At 37.7% G+C, this 16971-nt stretch overlaps 1 protein-coding gene across 1 annotated transcript in view; it reads right to left on the minus strand.

Moving 5' to 3' along the window:
• Window positions 1–16971, minus strand: part of RTKN2 (rhotekin 2) — a 74041-nt gene that overhangs the window by 44721 nt on the left and 12349 nt on the right. The window contains exon 5 of the mRNA XM_036736459.1: window positions 7665–7723. Within this exon, the coding sequence (XP_036592354.1) occupies window positions 7665–7723 (59 nt within the window). The remainder of the gene's footprint in view (window positions 1–7664; window positions 7724–16971) is intronic.

Raw genomic sequence — 16971 nt, forward strand, 5'->3', positions numbered from 1 at the left:
GAGGATAAGGAGTCATCCAACTATGTCTACAGACAAAGCCAGGTGGAGAGTGAGCTTCAGCCTGAAATACCTGGAGATTTCTGCCTAAATTATCTAGATAATTGCTTCAACCTTCTACTGCAATTTATTTCCTGTGAAACTGCCTAAAGCAGGTCTTTAATCTCTACTTAAAACTTTTTTTCCCTCTATCTCACTTACCAAGTTTACACATGAAATTTTCACACCTATTAATTATGTCAGTTTTAATTAGTTACAAATCTGTATGGATTTAAGCTGGATACACTTATGAAGTGCCTTCCTTTTAGACCCCCTGAGACCCTGACTGTTCAATTAGAACTTTATCAGTCTGTCATCACCATCCCCTCCCTAGGTTGGCTCCACTTCTATTCTCTGATCTCAACTTAGCATTGGAACTGAGATCTAAAAATCAGAACTAGGAAAACAGGTAAACTGAACTAATTATTCACACTAGGAATGGATTTCTCATTTCTGTGAAAAGATTCCAGGGAAGAGTCCTCTAAATAGCAAGCTCCTTTGGCTCACATAAGCCATGATTCAATTTGTACAAGCGTGATTTACAGACCTTTAGGAAACACATTTATTGCCATAAAGCAAGGCACATCTGTTGAATGTCATAAATCTCGGAGAATATCTAATGGCTTTGGGGAAAAACCCAACAACACTCTTCCTATCCAACAGGGAGAGGGCAGCCTTGCCAACCCTTATTGTCTGAAGACAAAACAGAAGCCAAAGGAGGGGATCGAGTGGACAGTGAGATAGAACAATTTGGGTTTGACTTAAATTAGAAGGATAAATGCTTCAATTATCCATTTTACTTTGTTAATGGAGAGCTGACCTGTAATTGGCAGAACAGGAATAGGAATTGGAGGTTTCCTGCACAACAATGATATCTGAAAAAAGAAATTATGAAACCTTATAACAAAATAGTCATTTGATAATTTCAAATTCACCACATGCCCTATCCAGTGCCAAAAAGTGATTAGGCGAGGGTGAAAAAGACAATCCATTACCTAAGGCCTTCAGTATTTGGATTGGGAATTAAACTTTGGATAAAAAGGATCATGTACCAGGGGAAAACATGCTTCTACATTTCTCCTATTTGAATTCTCAAAAAAAGAAATTGTTTTTTAGTAATAGGGAAGTAAAAACATCTTTGCTTCTCAAAAGCTGAGAGAGCTATGTCTTCAAAGGAAAATCCAGGTCCAAAGCAAAGTCTTTCAGGAGGTACTTAGTACAATGATACTCAAATCCTATTTGATTGTCATTAGCTATAAATCAGTTATTTCAGAATGGCATTAATTCCACTGAGTCACTCAAGGTCCAATCAGTAATTTACTATTACCCTTGTACACTGAAGGGTGACATTTGGAGAAAAGAATTAGCTCACATGACATAAAGGTACAAGATCTTTTTGGAAATTCCCTTTTAAAGAAATATACAATATTTTGTTGATTAAATATTTATTGAATTCTTATTTGTGAGGCAGCATGATAGGTGCTACATACAATACAAAAAACAGCTTCTCCCCTTAAGGAGTTTAAGTTCTATTAGGAAGATAAAAGTACATATTCAATTCTTATTTGTGAGGCAGCATGATAGGTGTTACATAGAATACAATAAACAGTTTCTTCCCTCAAGGAGTTTATGCTCTATTAGGAGGATAAAGTACATATTCAAATAACGAAAATAAGAAATCTCTGCTAAAAGTTACAAGAGCAACAGGAAAAGGAAATGCCACTTAAACTCAGTAAATAGAGATCATTTTGTCCTGGAATGATCAGGGAACTGAACTTGAGGAACAGCTTATAATTGATCAACTAAAGCAAATCTAATAGAGACATAGATAAAAAAAATGGAAGCGAGCTCAAATAACAGAACAAACACAGCAGAATGACAAGTTCTTCAAAGGATAATGACAAGAAGGCAATGTAATCAAAGTTAAAAGCTACCAAGGAAGGGATAATGCGCCTATTTGGGGTGCTTGAGATGATAAGAGATCAGAAGGTGAAACCTTGGCAAAACTGATCATGTATCAGGGCATTAAAAACCTCAGGTAAATGCAGAAATATTCGATGCATCTTTTACCAACCAAAATGTAATAAAAATTGCCATCTGATAAAGGGCCTTTGAAGTAAAGATTAAAAATTAGAAACTAAATAAATCAATCACTGCTGGTGAAGTTGTGAGTTGGTCCAGCCATTCTGGAAAGCATTTTGGAATTGTGTTGAAGAATTATTAAAGCGTGGATACCCTTTGACCCAGTGATACTGTTACTAAGTCTGTCACCTAGAGAAAGGAGCCATAGAGAGAAGAGAGCCTAGTCATCCAACTATGTCCCTAGAGAAAGGAGCCATATGTACAGAAGTATTTACAGCAGTTCTTTTTGTGACGTCGAGAAATGGAAGCTGAAAGGGTACCTCATCAGTTAGGCAATGAATTAGCAAGTTATGATACTACTGGAATACTATTGTGATATAAGAAATTAAGGGGATGATTTCAGAGAAACCTTGAAAGACTTGTACAAACTTATAAAAAGTGAAGTGAATAGAACCAAGAGAACAATTCGTATATAATAAAAACAATATTAGTAAGACAACTTTGAAAGACATAAGAATTCCGATCAACACAATGACCAACAATAATCTGAGAGGACTATTGATGAAATTAAAATATCCATCTCCAAATAAAGAGGTGCAGACTGAAGTATATTTCTCAATGGATGTGGGAGGGAAAAAATTCAGAATTGAAAGTAAAATTGAATTAAAACATTTTTTTAAATGAACTGTACAATTCATTTGTTAATTCTACTTTTCTGCCAATGAAAATGACCTTCATACTGGGAAGAATAAGACAAACAAAATGCTTATAAGAGACTCAGAAGGCAAAAGATGACAATGATAAGGGTGTACATGCATAGCCGACCTGGAAGAGTTCCAGTCACTTAGTCCACTTTCATTATTATCCACAGGCACTGAAACAACTTAGAGATATGAGTACTGAATAGCTATTGGTAATGTCAGAGGAACAAGCGTGGGTAGAAGAGATGCCACTAGCCAGGAGATGGGTAGATGTCTCAATTTAAAAAAAGAAAGTAGATACTTCAAACTATTGTCAGTGAACCTGACATTAATTTCTTCTTAAAAATAAAATTCTAGAACAGATAGAGATGATTCATCAACACGGAACAAAGGAGGAGGTAACCACTAAAAGCCAACCAGTATTTATTTAAAAGAAGTCTTGCTAGACAGACAGCCCAGGGAGAGGCCACAGACGTAGTTTAGATTTTAGTAAGGCATTTTGACAGTCTCTCATGATAAGGTATGGACTGGATGAAACTACAGTTAGGTAGGCTTGGAACTGGCTGACTGCTAGGACACAAATAATGCTGATTAATGACCAACTGGAGAAAGGTTTCTGGGCAGTGTCATAGAATGGTTCTATCCTTAGCCTTGTTTCCTTCAACATTTTTACGGTGACTTGGATGAAGGCACAAATGATATGCTAATAAAATCTAAGGCCGTCACAATGCTGGAAAGGGCAGCTAATGCATTGGCTGATAGAATAGAGATATAAAAATGTCAGCAGGCCAGACCAGTGGGCTATAGCTAACAGGATAAAATTTAATTAGAAAAATGAAGATCAAATATTTTTTCCCAAGACAGTTTCTAGGCTCTTTTAGTATTTTCATTGTGGTAAGTGACTTACATTGACTAAACTTCCTTTAGTAATGGTTACAGTCTGTGTCAAAGTCTGTTCTTGTATCTGTTTCTCATTATGTGAAATTAACAGCCTGTTAAATAGGCCAAAAAAGAGATCTCAATTATATGCTATATCACCTTACTTTGTATTCATTCATCTATTTTAGTATTTATTTTGACCTTTGCTCTTAGAAGCCAGTGATCTGACTGTACCTAAAAATATAGGAATCTGAAACAAAAAAAAATGTCATTTTCATTGCTAAGATGTGATTTTATTTAGTGCTTGCATGGTTCTATGAATCTTCTTTTCTGCACCTTCTCTCTTCAAAGTTTTCAATGATCTCTGAATTGCTAAATGTGATGGGCTTCTCATCTTTCTTGACCCTCTACCACACCAGGTAGCATAAACCACTCTCTCCTCTTGGATACACAAAACTGAATTTTCATGACTTGGCTTTCTCTTGATGTCTGATCCCTCCTTCTTTGCTAATGCATCACCCAGATGGCATCTTCTAACTATCCTAGACCCCCAAATCCCTCTATCTTTCTCTCATCTCATCAGCTCACATAGGTTTTAATTACCAGGTCTAAGCAGATAACCTCCAGGTCTCTTAATATAGCCCTAGATTATACCTGAAGCTCCAGCCTCACATATTCAGTAGCCTATTGGAAGCATAAAAATTGGACTTATCTCCCATAGACATCTGGAACTCAGTGTCTAAAACTGGACTCCTTATTTTTTCCTGCAAATGTAGGCTTCTTCTAGACTTCCTTGTTTCTGTCTAGGGTACCACCATCCATTCAGTCACCCAAGTTCATGACCTCAGTTATGCCTGACTTCTCTTTCTTGGATATCCCACACATCCAAACAGTTGCCAAATCCTGTTACTTCTACCAGTATGACATAGCTCACATCATCCCCTATTCTCCACTCAGATGGTCTCCATACTAGTCCAGGCACTCATTATCTCTCATCTGGACTATTTATTGCATATACTTGTAATTAGTCTCTCAAGTGCCATAAGTTTATCCCTACTTTAGTCTATCCTGCACACACTTGCCAAACCAATTTTCCTAAATGCAGCCTGGCCATGTCACTGTCCCACTCAATTAACTCCAGGCACTTGCTAATACTCCCAGGTTTAAATAAAAAGCTCCAGGTTTGGCATTTGAAACTCTTCAAGACTTGGCCCAATCCACCATTCCACTCTTATTAAACATTACTTCTGTATACACGATAATACAGCCAAATTGGTCTTCTCACTGCTCCTTGAGTACTTGCCTCTGAGGGCGGTATCTCGGCCTTTTAAAAATATAAAAATTATGTAAATTTGTACTTTTTTTCTTCCCCCTCCCCCCATTGGCCACCACATGTGTGTATGTATATATGTATATGTGTACATATGTCATATATGGTAAGTATGTATGTATGTAATATATATTACATACAGGTATGTGTGTATATATATATATACACATACAGTTATTAGTTCTTCCTCTGGATGGAGATAGTATCTTTCTTCACATGTCCTTTATATAGTTAATTTGGGTATTTATAATAGTCCAAATAGCTTATTCACTCAGTCATTCTGACAGTATTGCTGTTACCGTATACAATATTCCCTTGGTTCTGCTTGTTTTGCTCTTTATTACTTTGTGCAAGTCTTTCCATGTTTTTCTAAGATCACTGAGATCATCATTTCTTATATCATAGTAGTATTCCATCACAATCATATGCCACAACTTCAGCCATTTTCCCAGCTGATAGGCATCTCTGCGATTTCCAGTTCTTTGCCACAACAAAGGGAGCTGCTATAAACATTTTAGAACATACAAGTTCTTTTCCTTTTTCCATAAATCATCTTTGGAAACAGACTTAAGAAGTGGTATAATAAGAAGTTTAATAAATAACTCTTTGGGCATAATTCCAGATTGTTCTCCAAAATGGTCAGATCAATTCACAATTCTACCAACGATGAATTAGTGAACCAATTTTTCCACATCCCCTCCAACATTTGTCACTTTTCCCTTCAATCATTTTAGCCATTCTGGTAGATGTAAAATGATATCTGAAGGTTTTTTCAATTTGCATTTCTCTCGTCAATAATGATTTAGGGCATTTTTTCATATGACTATAAATTGCTCTGATTTCTTCATTGGAAAACTGCCTGTTCATATCCTTTGACTATTCATCAGTTGGGGAATGACTCATATTCTTATAGATTTGACAAAAGTTCTTCACATATTTGAGATGAGACGCCTGAGAAACTGTCTATAAAATTTTTCCCTCGATTTTCTGCTTTCCTTCTGATCCCAGCTACATTTATTTTATTTGTACAAAAACTCCTTAACGCAATGCAGTCAAAATTATCCACTTTATGCCTAAATTTGTTCCATAAGTCTGATAAGTAATATATTCCATGTTCTTCTAATTTTCCTGTAATATCTCTCTTTATATCTAGGCCACGTCTCCATTTTGACCTTATCTTGGTAAATGGTATAAAAGATTGGTCTATGGACAGTTTCTGCCACGCTGCTTTCCAGTTTTCCCAATGATGTTGATCTAATTAGCAAGGTCTTATTAAGTTCATTCTCTGAACCAAATGTCAGTGCATAAGCAACAATTATTTTCACAATGGTCTTGCTCAATGGCAAATGCTCATCATTTGCACTGCTAAGAAAGATGAACAAATGTCTCAAGAAGTTGTTTCTTGATGTGCTTATCCATACAATAAAACCAACTCCTTTATTTGCCTTTTCAAGAAAAACCTGTGAGTCACTCATGCACTGAATGGCAATTTTGAACTGGTTTCAAGTCAAGTGAAAAGGTCAAGCTTTATATGACTCACTTCCTCTGGAAATGAGTCCAATGGTTGGTCACTGATAGAGATCTCTCATTTAGGGACAGTCCAAAAATTGTGACTTATTTTGCAGCGCTCTAAAAGTGGAGGAGGGGAGGGGTGCGGCTACACAGAGCCATTTAATATTTTTCTTCATGGCTGTCAGGCCCAGCAAGTCATCACCAAGTGGCCAGGCTGATTGGCAATAGCCTCTCTGAACTTAGCTAGACTGGTCCTCAAAAACAAGAGGAAGTCTGCTGCTGGGATCACTTTTAAAGCCTTTCTGACAGCAGGTGTTAGTACCTGCTGGAGATGGCCCTCCCCTGACTAGGACTAGGGTCACACCTCGGTGCTACAATGAGGTACAATGAGGCATCTAAGTAGGAAAAACAGACTTGCCCTGATATATAAAAGGCTCCAATTGAGCACAAAGAATTTCCTATCTCTGGGCAGCAAAGTGGTGCAATAGGCTCAGAACAGGAAAATCTGACCTCCAATTCTGCCTCAGACACTTCCCAGCAGTGACAATCCAGACCAGTCACTTTAACCTCTGAGGCTCAGTTTTCTCTTCTGCAAAATGGGGATTAAAAATAGCATATACCTTGCAGGACTATCGTGAGGATTAAATGAAATATTTGCAAAACATTTTACTATGACTGGGATCCCTGGAGTTCTTCAGGCAGAGTCTGGGTGATCCTGGGAAGACAAGGACAGGATCCATACTTGAGAAATGGTTCCTTCCAAGTCTGCCTATGATTCTGTGACTCGGCACATAGGATGGGTGGGCCATGAAACCGAGAGAACTGGCAACAAGGCAAGCAGCAGACAAAACAGATGTTTACAATATACAATAGTGGAAGGTAAGACTGAAAAGATAGTTCTAGACTGGGTGATGGTTGGCCTGGAGCATCAGGCTCCAGAGGGGCACTCACTAAAACCTCTCAAAATTTTTAAGTGGGGGAGCAATGGAATGAGAAGAGGGTTTTAAGAAGGTTAACCTGACAGCATTACAAAGAATTCAAAAACCAGTATACACTTTTAGTAACTTATTATAGTATGAACAAAGTCATTAAACTTATGAATCATGTGCCCCTGTTTCACATACCTGATATTGCAATCTTTCCTTTACAAGCCATCCGCTCTTTACTTTCTGAATCCATACATCTGTCAAAAGAGAAGGGTGACTCAATTATTACACCTCCTGCTTACCAAATGACAGAAGAGTAAACTGAAAACAAAGCTTCATTAACTTCCCAAGGCATTCTGCCCACACAGGGTGCCCCTCCCCCCCCATTGACACTGTATGTATCTTGTACAGACAGAGCTGTTTGCACAGTGTTTCTCTCTCCATTAGAATATAAGCTCCTTGAGGGCAGGATCATGTGTTTGCCTTTCTTTGTATCATCAGGGTTTAGCACAGTGCCAGGTACATAGTAAGGTCTTAACAAATGTTTGTTGATGATAGTTGCAAAATTTTACGCATATGTGTGTATGTATAAATATGTAAATACATATAATACATATGTGTATACACACACATACACAGAGCACTATTATTTACAAAGCCCTTCCATCACAACAAGACTATGAGGGAGACAGTACAGATAATCTAGACTACCGTATAACTGCATTATATATAATTGTATAATTATATTTTCATATTTTTTATCCTATCATATTCACAGATGAGGGAATTGAGACTCAGGCAGATGATGTGACTTGCCCGTGGCTACAAAGAAAGTATCAAAGCCACAATTCAAACCCAAACGCCCTGCTGCTTCACTGCAATATACCACACTGATCAGATATTTAGAAATAAATTAAAGGGACAGTTTACGAACACTCAGAGGGGGAGGTGATCACTAGGAGCCAACATGGGCTCACTTAGAACAAGTTATGCCAGACCAGTAGATCAGTTTATGATAAAGATATATAATCACACACATCATTATGTGTATATATTACATATGCACACACTTACCAAGTACAAAGCATATACTAAAAGAACTATATGAAGGCATGAAGAGATGGGAAAGCAATGATTCTAGCAGCACCAAATAACAGTCCCCATGATAAACATCTAATCCTATCCCTGCATATCCAGGACAGAATGTCCTAAAAACCTCCAATATTTTGTCTTCTCTAATTCCTCTGGGTCAATTTTCAAATTTTTGGTGAAATGAGATATTTTTTTTTTTGAAAATGTGTATGTATCTAAGTCTTATCTGATTTTACATAAAGACTTTGGGGAAAAGATCAGGTCAGGGCCTGAAGGAGGAAGTGATCTCATTTATTTCCTACAGTTTAAAATCATCCTCTCACTTTTCAACAGGACTGCCAAGAGGACTGTTGTTGAGAATCAACAGTTCAGCTTACTTTATACCTCTAATTAAAAGAATATAGATTAACCTCCTGCTTTAATCTCTCACTTCAAATACTCGGGCACACAAACACTTTGGTAAAACATTTTAGTTCCTTAGGAACACTTTCTGTGACCTGGGATACTTGGTAAGTGGCGTGGGAGATTTAAGAAGACATGGATTAGAATTGCACAGCATGAGAAGGCCTGGACGAGCTGAAAAGGACAGAGGTAGGAGGTGTACCCAAGAAGTGAGACCCCAGGTTCGTGCATATGCAAACCCTCACCCCAACTAGACTATAAAATAACGAGCCTAATTCCGCAAGCCAGTCATCAGCTTCATCGCTTTATTATCAAATCTCAGATAAAATACATTTTATAGTACATAAAAGGAAATTCATTTTCCTTTGAAACAGAATTACCATTCATAAATTCAAACTCCTATCTTTTCTGACATATAAATGAGATTTCTTTCAAATTTCTGCAATAATAAGCATTGAGTAATATGATCCATCAATATATGAATTTCACTGGAGATAACGGGAAGGCCTAATAAGCCCAGTAATTTAAACAGCCAAGTAGATGCAACGGAAGGCTTGGCGAATTATTCTAAAGTTGAAATCCATTAAACTTAATTAAGGATGGCATCTAGACGACAATGGTATGCTCAGGTAGCTAAAGTTTAGAGGTATTTGTTCCCTGAAGTAAACACTGGACATTACCTATCTCATTCCTCCTCCATTCTCTTCAGCATCATGGCAGCAGATGAGAGTTTTCTATCCTACTTTCTACCCACGTTTACCCAAATTTGCAGACAGACATTTAAACTTATTAAATAAAAAAAAAATTTAACAACCTTGGTGGGTGTGAAATGCATCGTAAAATCTCACAAAAGAAACAGAAACTTAAAGTTGTTTTTTCTTTAATCACTAAGGCTATCCCAAGTGAATCATAAAATCAGATAGAAGGGTCTTCAAATGTCAACTGACCTAACTCCCACTTGAAGCATTGATTGTCCAATGAATGCTCCATAAAAAGTGGTCATATACTTCTCTAGATTGAAGGCCAACAGTATTGATATCATTAGAGGCCACAGAACTACTCAATATTTTACTGTATTTATTATTGAGAAGCAAAAATTTGTAGCCCACCCAGCCCCCCATAGCTTCTACGCGGTTGTCCGAAAGCTCTAACCTCTGGAGCCAAGAATAAATTGACTTTCCCCTTCAATGTGAATGAAAACTCTCCAAAGAGTGGACATCTACAACCATGTCCCTTATAAGTCTTCTCCCTAATTCTTTCACCTCCTACTCTTTATTAGACCATGGTTTTTAAATCCTTCCGCATCCTGACTGATCATCTTCTTCTGAACATACTCTAGCCTGTCCATGTCCTTCTAAAAATGTAATTCATGGAACTGAGTAAGGGAACCAGGTGTGGTCCGAGTGAGGCAGGCAGAACACAGAGGAACGACCTCCTCTCTCATTCAAGGGGGTAACCCTCCATGACCACAAGCTAAGGAGGCCCTTACTGGTTTGGTTGCCACGTCACAATGTTGGCTCACCCTGAGGGTGAAGTCCATTCACTTCAATCCAGACAGTAACACGGAAAAGATCCAATGCCAGGTGCCTCTGGTTATGAAGGTGAAAAATTGGGGCCTCTATCCTTAAGGAACTTTCAGAATCAGAAAGGGATGAGCCATGAATACAAATAATTATAGCATGAATAAGAATGTTAATTATGCTACAAGTTAGTGAAGAGCATTGGGCAAGGAGGCAAAGGGATTCCCTGGAGCTGTGCAGATCAAAGACCTCCTTCCAGGGGTGTACCCAACTGAGCTGGCCCTTGAGGGCAAAGGAGAATTTCAACAGGGAGAGTTTCTAATGGAGTGAATCTCAGGCCTGGAAGGTCACAGAGGCAAGGGAGGACAAGATGAGATCAGAAAGCCTCTTTCTCACCATGATTTGCCTGGAAGAAGCACTTTAAGTGTTGTTAAATGAATTGGGTAGGGCATTGAATGTCAACTTAAGTAGGTTATTGATAATTTGGGCAGGCATATCCTGTTACTTACTGAGCCAGGTAATCCATCAAATATCTCCATGAGGAAGACAGCAGCGCCATGAGAGACAGGATGGAGGAAGGAGAGAAGAGGAGCAGTGGAGCACTTAGTCAGAAGACTATTGGAAAGAACTTTGATCAACTCAAGGACCATTTACTGATCCCAGAGAAAACAATGATGAAGAATATTCTCCTCCAACGGAGAGGCAAGGGACATAATAAGGTTTACAACAAGACATCCATTTTTAGACATAAACATTGAGAGAATATTTGGTTTAATTATGGATGTTTGTTGCAAAGTTTTAAATTTTTCATTTTTTAACAGGGGAGTTGAAGAGAGAAAATAAATGCTTGTTAATTTAGAAAATAGAATAAAATAATTTTAAAAGCAATAAATAAAAGTACCAGAAAGCAATTTTTAAAAAAAGGTTTTCTTTTAGGTCATGCTGAATCTGCCTTTGCAGTCTCAACTCACCGATCCTGGTTCTGCCCTCTGGGGCAAGCAAAGCTAATCTGATCTGCTTTGCACACCATACCTCCAAATATCTGAAAATTGTGTTCATTCCTCTTCACCACCAACCCTTCCCTGTCCACCACCCCAAAAATCTCTTCTCTTCTCCAGGCTAACTATGCCAAGCTCCTTCAACCGGTTCTCAGATGGCATGGTCTCCTGTGTGTCCTCCCCATTCTGGTCACTGACTTCTGATACATTCCAGTTTGTAGACGTCCTTTATGAAACATGGCCCCTAAAACTGAGCACAATGCTCCAGATGTGATCTGAACAGACCTGATACAAAAAGACAATAGTACCTCCCTCTATCTGGACAATATCCTTGTCTCAATGAAGCTGAAATTCACATTCATTTTTAGGTACCAAAGCACTTTGCTAACTTATATCAAACTTGTAGTCCACTAAAACCTCCAATTCACTATGAACTTATGAACTTACTTTTGTCTCTATTAAATTTCATCTTACTAGATTGCAATCAGCATTCTCGCCTCTCGAGATCTTTGGCTTTTGATTCTGTCATACAATGTGTTAACTTTCCTTGCTATCTCTGTGTCATGTGTAAATTTGATAAGCATAGCATCCCTGTCCTCATCTCCCCCCAACCCCCAAAAAGAAGAAAAGCCGGGACCCAGATCCCTGGGAAAATCCGCTAGAGACTTCTCTCCAAGTTGAACATCAACCTATAACCTACGTGTTGAGTCCATTCATTCAACACTTAACTGTCCTTCTCTCTAGTCCATATCTCTCCGTCTCAAGAATAGCATGTACCTGTCAAATGCTTTGCAAAAACCTGAATGTTATGTCTATGGCATTCCCTTGTTTTACCAATCCAGCAAAACGGTAATTAAGTCAGAATGAAATGACCTGCCCTTGATGAAGCTACATTGAGTATTAGTAATCATCACTTCACTTTCTAAGTGTTCACAAGCCAAGAATTATGTCAAAAAAATCAGTCAAACTTAACTGGTCTCTAATTTGAAGAGTTCTCCCTTTTATTTTTTTTTTTCAAAAAGAAGACTCTCAATTGAAATAATCATGTGGTTTTGGATATTTTTTACTCAATATGATTAACTACATTGACTCTTTCCCTTCTGTTAAACCATCCCTGGTATAAATCCAACTTGAGCACGATGATTTTTTTTGGTTCAATTGCTGTGACGTTTACCAAGATTTTATCAAAAAATCTGAATAAAAATTAATCAGTGATACTAGTCTACAGACTCAGTAGTTTTTGTTCTTTGCTTTATTAGTAATCTTTCATAAAAGTAGTCTGGTGACATGTTTTCTTTCTTGGTTTTTGAGATTATGACATTAGTACTAAACTTCTTTAAAACTTTGATAGAATCCATCAGGACCAAGAGTTCCAGGATGCACCCTGCCCCCTTTTGGTAGTTCCTTAATAGTTAGTCCTATTTCCTTTTCTAAGATAATCTTTTGGTCTGTTAGTTTGGGTATTTCACATTTGTTAAGGTATTCCTCTATTCCCGGGGCTGTTCTCAGTTTTGGTATCATATGACCATGATTCACAGGTTCTGATAAGGCTTATTATTTCTCCAGGTCTTGATGGGATTTTACCTTCTTCATTTGCTACTTTTTGGACTTTCTGCCCACTCCTTTTTAAATAGACTGGCTAAACATTTTCCCGGTTATTCTCTTCTTCCTTAACTCCACCTTTTAGCTTCCCTGATTTTCTTCAAATCCCAGTTAAACCTCACTTTCTACAAGAAGTTTAACTGATCTAACTTAATGCTAGTGCCTTTCCTCTGTTAATTATCTACATTTTCTTTGTGTATATATAGTTGTTGGCCTGTTGTCTTTCTCATTACACTGGGAGATCCTTAAGAACAAGGCCTTTCTTTTGTCTGTGTATCCCCAGGGGTTAGTACAGTGCCTGGCACACAGCAAGCACTTAACAAGACTAAGTGGCTCTAATTTTTATTATCTTCTCTTGTGTTTATTTTAAATTTGTTGGAGCTTTACATTTTTAAAATGCAAGTTTATTTCATTAATATTTTTTCTATTTTATTAATGTATGTTTATAGGGAAATAATTATTTTTCCCCTGCCAACTGCTTTAGCTGCATCCCCAAAATTTTTTCTTTGCTATGGTATTTCATCATTAGCCTCTTCTTTTACTTAATGTTTTAAAAATAAATTTTATTAATTTTTTTATATTGCCAGAATTTCCTCTACTATTCCTCCCATTCCTCCTCCCAAAGAGCTTCCTCATAACAATATTTTTAAAGACAAAAGAAAAAACATCAGGAAAAGTAATAATTGCTGTTTCTATGATTTGTTGCTTTGACTCATTTAAAATTTCATTGTCAATCTCCATTTGTGTCTGTATCATTTGTTTGTGCTCCCTAAACTGACTATCTTCGTTGCATTATGTTCTCTAAAGGATGTGTTTACCATTTCTGTCTTTTGACATTTATTTGCAATATCTCTGTTTGTTATGGCCAATTTTGGTAAAAGTTGCCTGGTACTTAGGAATATGTATATTCTTTAGTACTGCCATTGAGAATATACATAAGCCTTTTTAGCTCTAGTTTATCCAGCAATTTGTTCATTTCTATATTTTCCTTGTTTATATTTCCATTATATTTGTCCAGGACCATTAAAATGTCCTGCCACTACATTACTGTTTATTTACTTGTAATTCAGTTAATTTCCCTTTATCAACTTGATGCTAAGGCATTTGGAGAATACAAGGTTAATATTGGTATTATGTTGTTCTCTATGGTTTCCTTCAAAAAAATCATTAAAAACAAAAACATTGAAAACCACATGATTATCTAAATAGATAGACATAGAAAAAGCCTTTGACACAGCACAACAGGCATATATGTTCAAAACCTTAGAGGCATAGGGGAACCTTTTTAAAATATTATAACAACTCTCTCTAAAACCAAAAGCAAGTATCGTATGCAATGGAACTACCCTAGCAGCTCCTCTATTAAATACAGGAATAAAGCAAGGAAACCCATTCTCCCTATTATTATCTGATACAATTCTGGAGATGCTCATAATAACACTATTACAAGAGAAAGAAATTAAAAGCATAAAGATAAGGAGGTAAAACACTCCCTATTTGCTGGTGACATGATGGTATACTTAGAAAATGCCAGATAATGAGCAAGGTTACTCAGACAATTAATAGCTTCAGCCAAGTTACAGGTTATAAAATTAAACCCTCAAAAATGAAGAGCATTTCTATATAACAAAATCCAAGAGATAACAGAAAGAAAAATTCCATTCTAAACAACTACAAAATGCATAAAATCCCTGGAGATTGATCTGCAGAAGTACCCAAAGTACAGCTTCAATTATAAAATGCTCCTTAAAGACATAAAAAAGCATTTATTAAGTGCCTACTATGTGTGTGTCAGGCGCTTAGCCCTATGCTAAATACCTTATAATCATTATCTCATTGATCCTCGCAACAACCGTGGGAAGTAGATGCTGTTATTTTCACTTTACAGTTGAGGAAACTGAGGCCGACGGAGATGTGACTGGCCCAGGGTCACACGGCTAGGTCCAGTCTGAAGTCAGGTCTTCCCGATTCAGCCCAGCACTGCATTCCCTGTGCCACCGAGTTGTCTCCGGGCAGGGTAGACGCATTTCCAACCAAACACAAGATAGAGGCAATCACAAAAGATAAAAGTGATCACTTTTATTACATGAAACTGAAAAGCTTCTGCACAAACCAAATTAATGCACCTAGGAGTAAGAAAGGAGGAAGTGGCATGGAAAGCTAGCATACAACGGATACAGCCTAGTTCTGGAATCAGGGGACTTGAGCTCAAATCCTGCCTCAAGACACTAACTAGCTACGTGACTCCAAACAAATCACTTAAAGTCTCTGGGCCTCAGAGCCACCGCCCGGGGCTGCTATGAAGATCAAATCAGATATTTGTAAAGTCCTTTGTAAATGTTTAAATGCTATAAAAATGCTATTATAATTTCTGACAGATGTCTAAGACCAAAAGTCATGCCCCAATAGAGAAGTAGTCAAAAGTTATAGACAAACAGTTCAGAAGAATTGCCAACTATTAAGAACCATATGAAAGAAGGCTCCGAATCACTAAGGAGTGAGGAATCACCTCACATGCTGCAAAGTGACAGAAGACAAAAGCCAGGAATAATTACCGGTGGAGGGGGTGGAGCTGTGAAATGGTGCAAACATTCTGGAAGCCAATTTGGAATTATGCAAATAAAGTGTGTACTACTGTCCAGAGATGCCTCTACCGGGCTTATACCTGAAAAAGTCCACATGTATACCAAAATATAAACTACCCCCATCAATTGGGGAATAGCACATGAACGTAATGGAAATGATAGAGAATGACACAGAAAAGCATGCAGAGACTTACATGGACTGATGCACGGTGAAGTCAGCAGTGCCAAGAAAATCACATACACAAATGACTTCAAAAGGGAAATAGAAAGAGCCAAAAAATGTTAAAAAGTGAATGTTTGCCAAATGACAAAGAACAAGCATAGACCCCAAGACAAGACAACACTGACCCCTCTGTAGGGATGAGAGGTCAACAGGTGTAATACATTGCACATGTTGTAGGACTTTTCCAATGTACTGATTGGTTGATTTTTATTGTTATGTAGGGTGGCTTTTGGTGAGGGAGGGAGGGAAAGAAATCTTGTTAATAAAAAGAGAAGGGAAGGAAAAGAAAGAAGGTAAAGAGTCAACATTTGCCTCTCTCCAGTCCTGTGGGAGCTCTCCTATTCTCCATGACTGTTCAAACTTTCCAGTCCAAAAAAATAAAGGTCAAAAAGGAAGTGTCGCTGGCTTGGTAAAACCCATGTTGGTTCCAAGTGATGACTGGGTCCCTTTTGAAGCACTCTCAAACCACCTATTTAATAATCCATTCAGATTTCTTTTCCAGGAATTGGCATCTATTAGATGAATCAACCTTCTTTTGAAAACTGAGCCATCCATTCCCCTGACTCCAGTCCCAAGGAATCTCTGCACTTTTCTCTTACTCCACAAAAATCAGATTATCGATGGCTGTTTGGCAATCCCTCTCAATGTGACATTACCCATCCTAGGATGTGATGTGTCTGAGCCACGTAACTTTGGGTTTACAGAGGGGCCCTCTGACTATCTCTGAAACAATCTGGTATTTGAATTTCCCCTTAAACTCTTATTGGCTAAGGTGACTTAGAGGAAGTTAGAAAAATACAGAAGGAAACCCAGTCAATTACACAAATAAATCAGGTCTCCCTATAATTCTGCTTTATTTATATAGCTATCTGAAGAAAAAGAGTGAATTAGCTTAAATTGGGTGTAAAGTTTCATGTATATAAGCAGTTAGGTGGCACGGAGGGTTGATGACTGGAAGTAGAGTCAGGACAGGAGTTCAAATCCTCCTTCAGAGATATACTAAGTGGGTGACCCTGGGCAAGTCACTTAACCTATCTGGGAACCTGAATGGGAATGATAATAGCACCTACCTCCCAAGTTTGT

Source organism: Trichosurus vulpecula, chromosome 8, assembly GCF_011100635.1.
Source record: "Trichosurus vulpecula isolate mTriVul1 chromosome 8, mTriVul1.pri, whole genome shotgun sequence".
Classification (NCBI taxonomy): Eukaryota; Metazoa; Chordata; class Mammalia; order Diprotodontia; family Phalangeridae; genus Trichosurus; species Trichosurus vulpecula.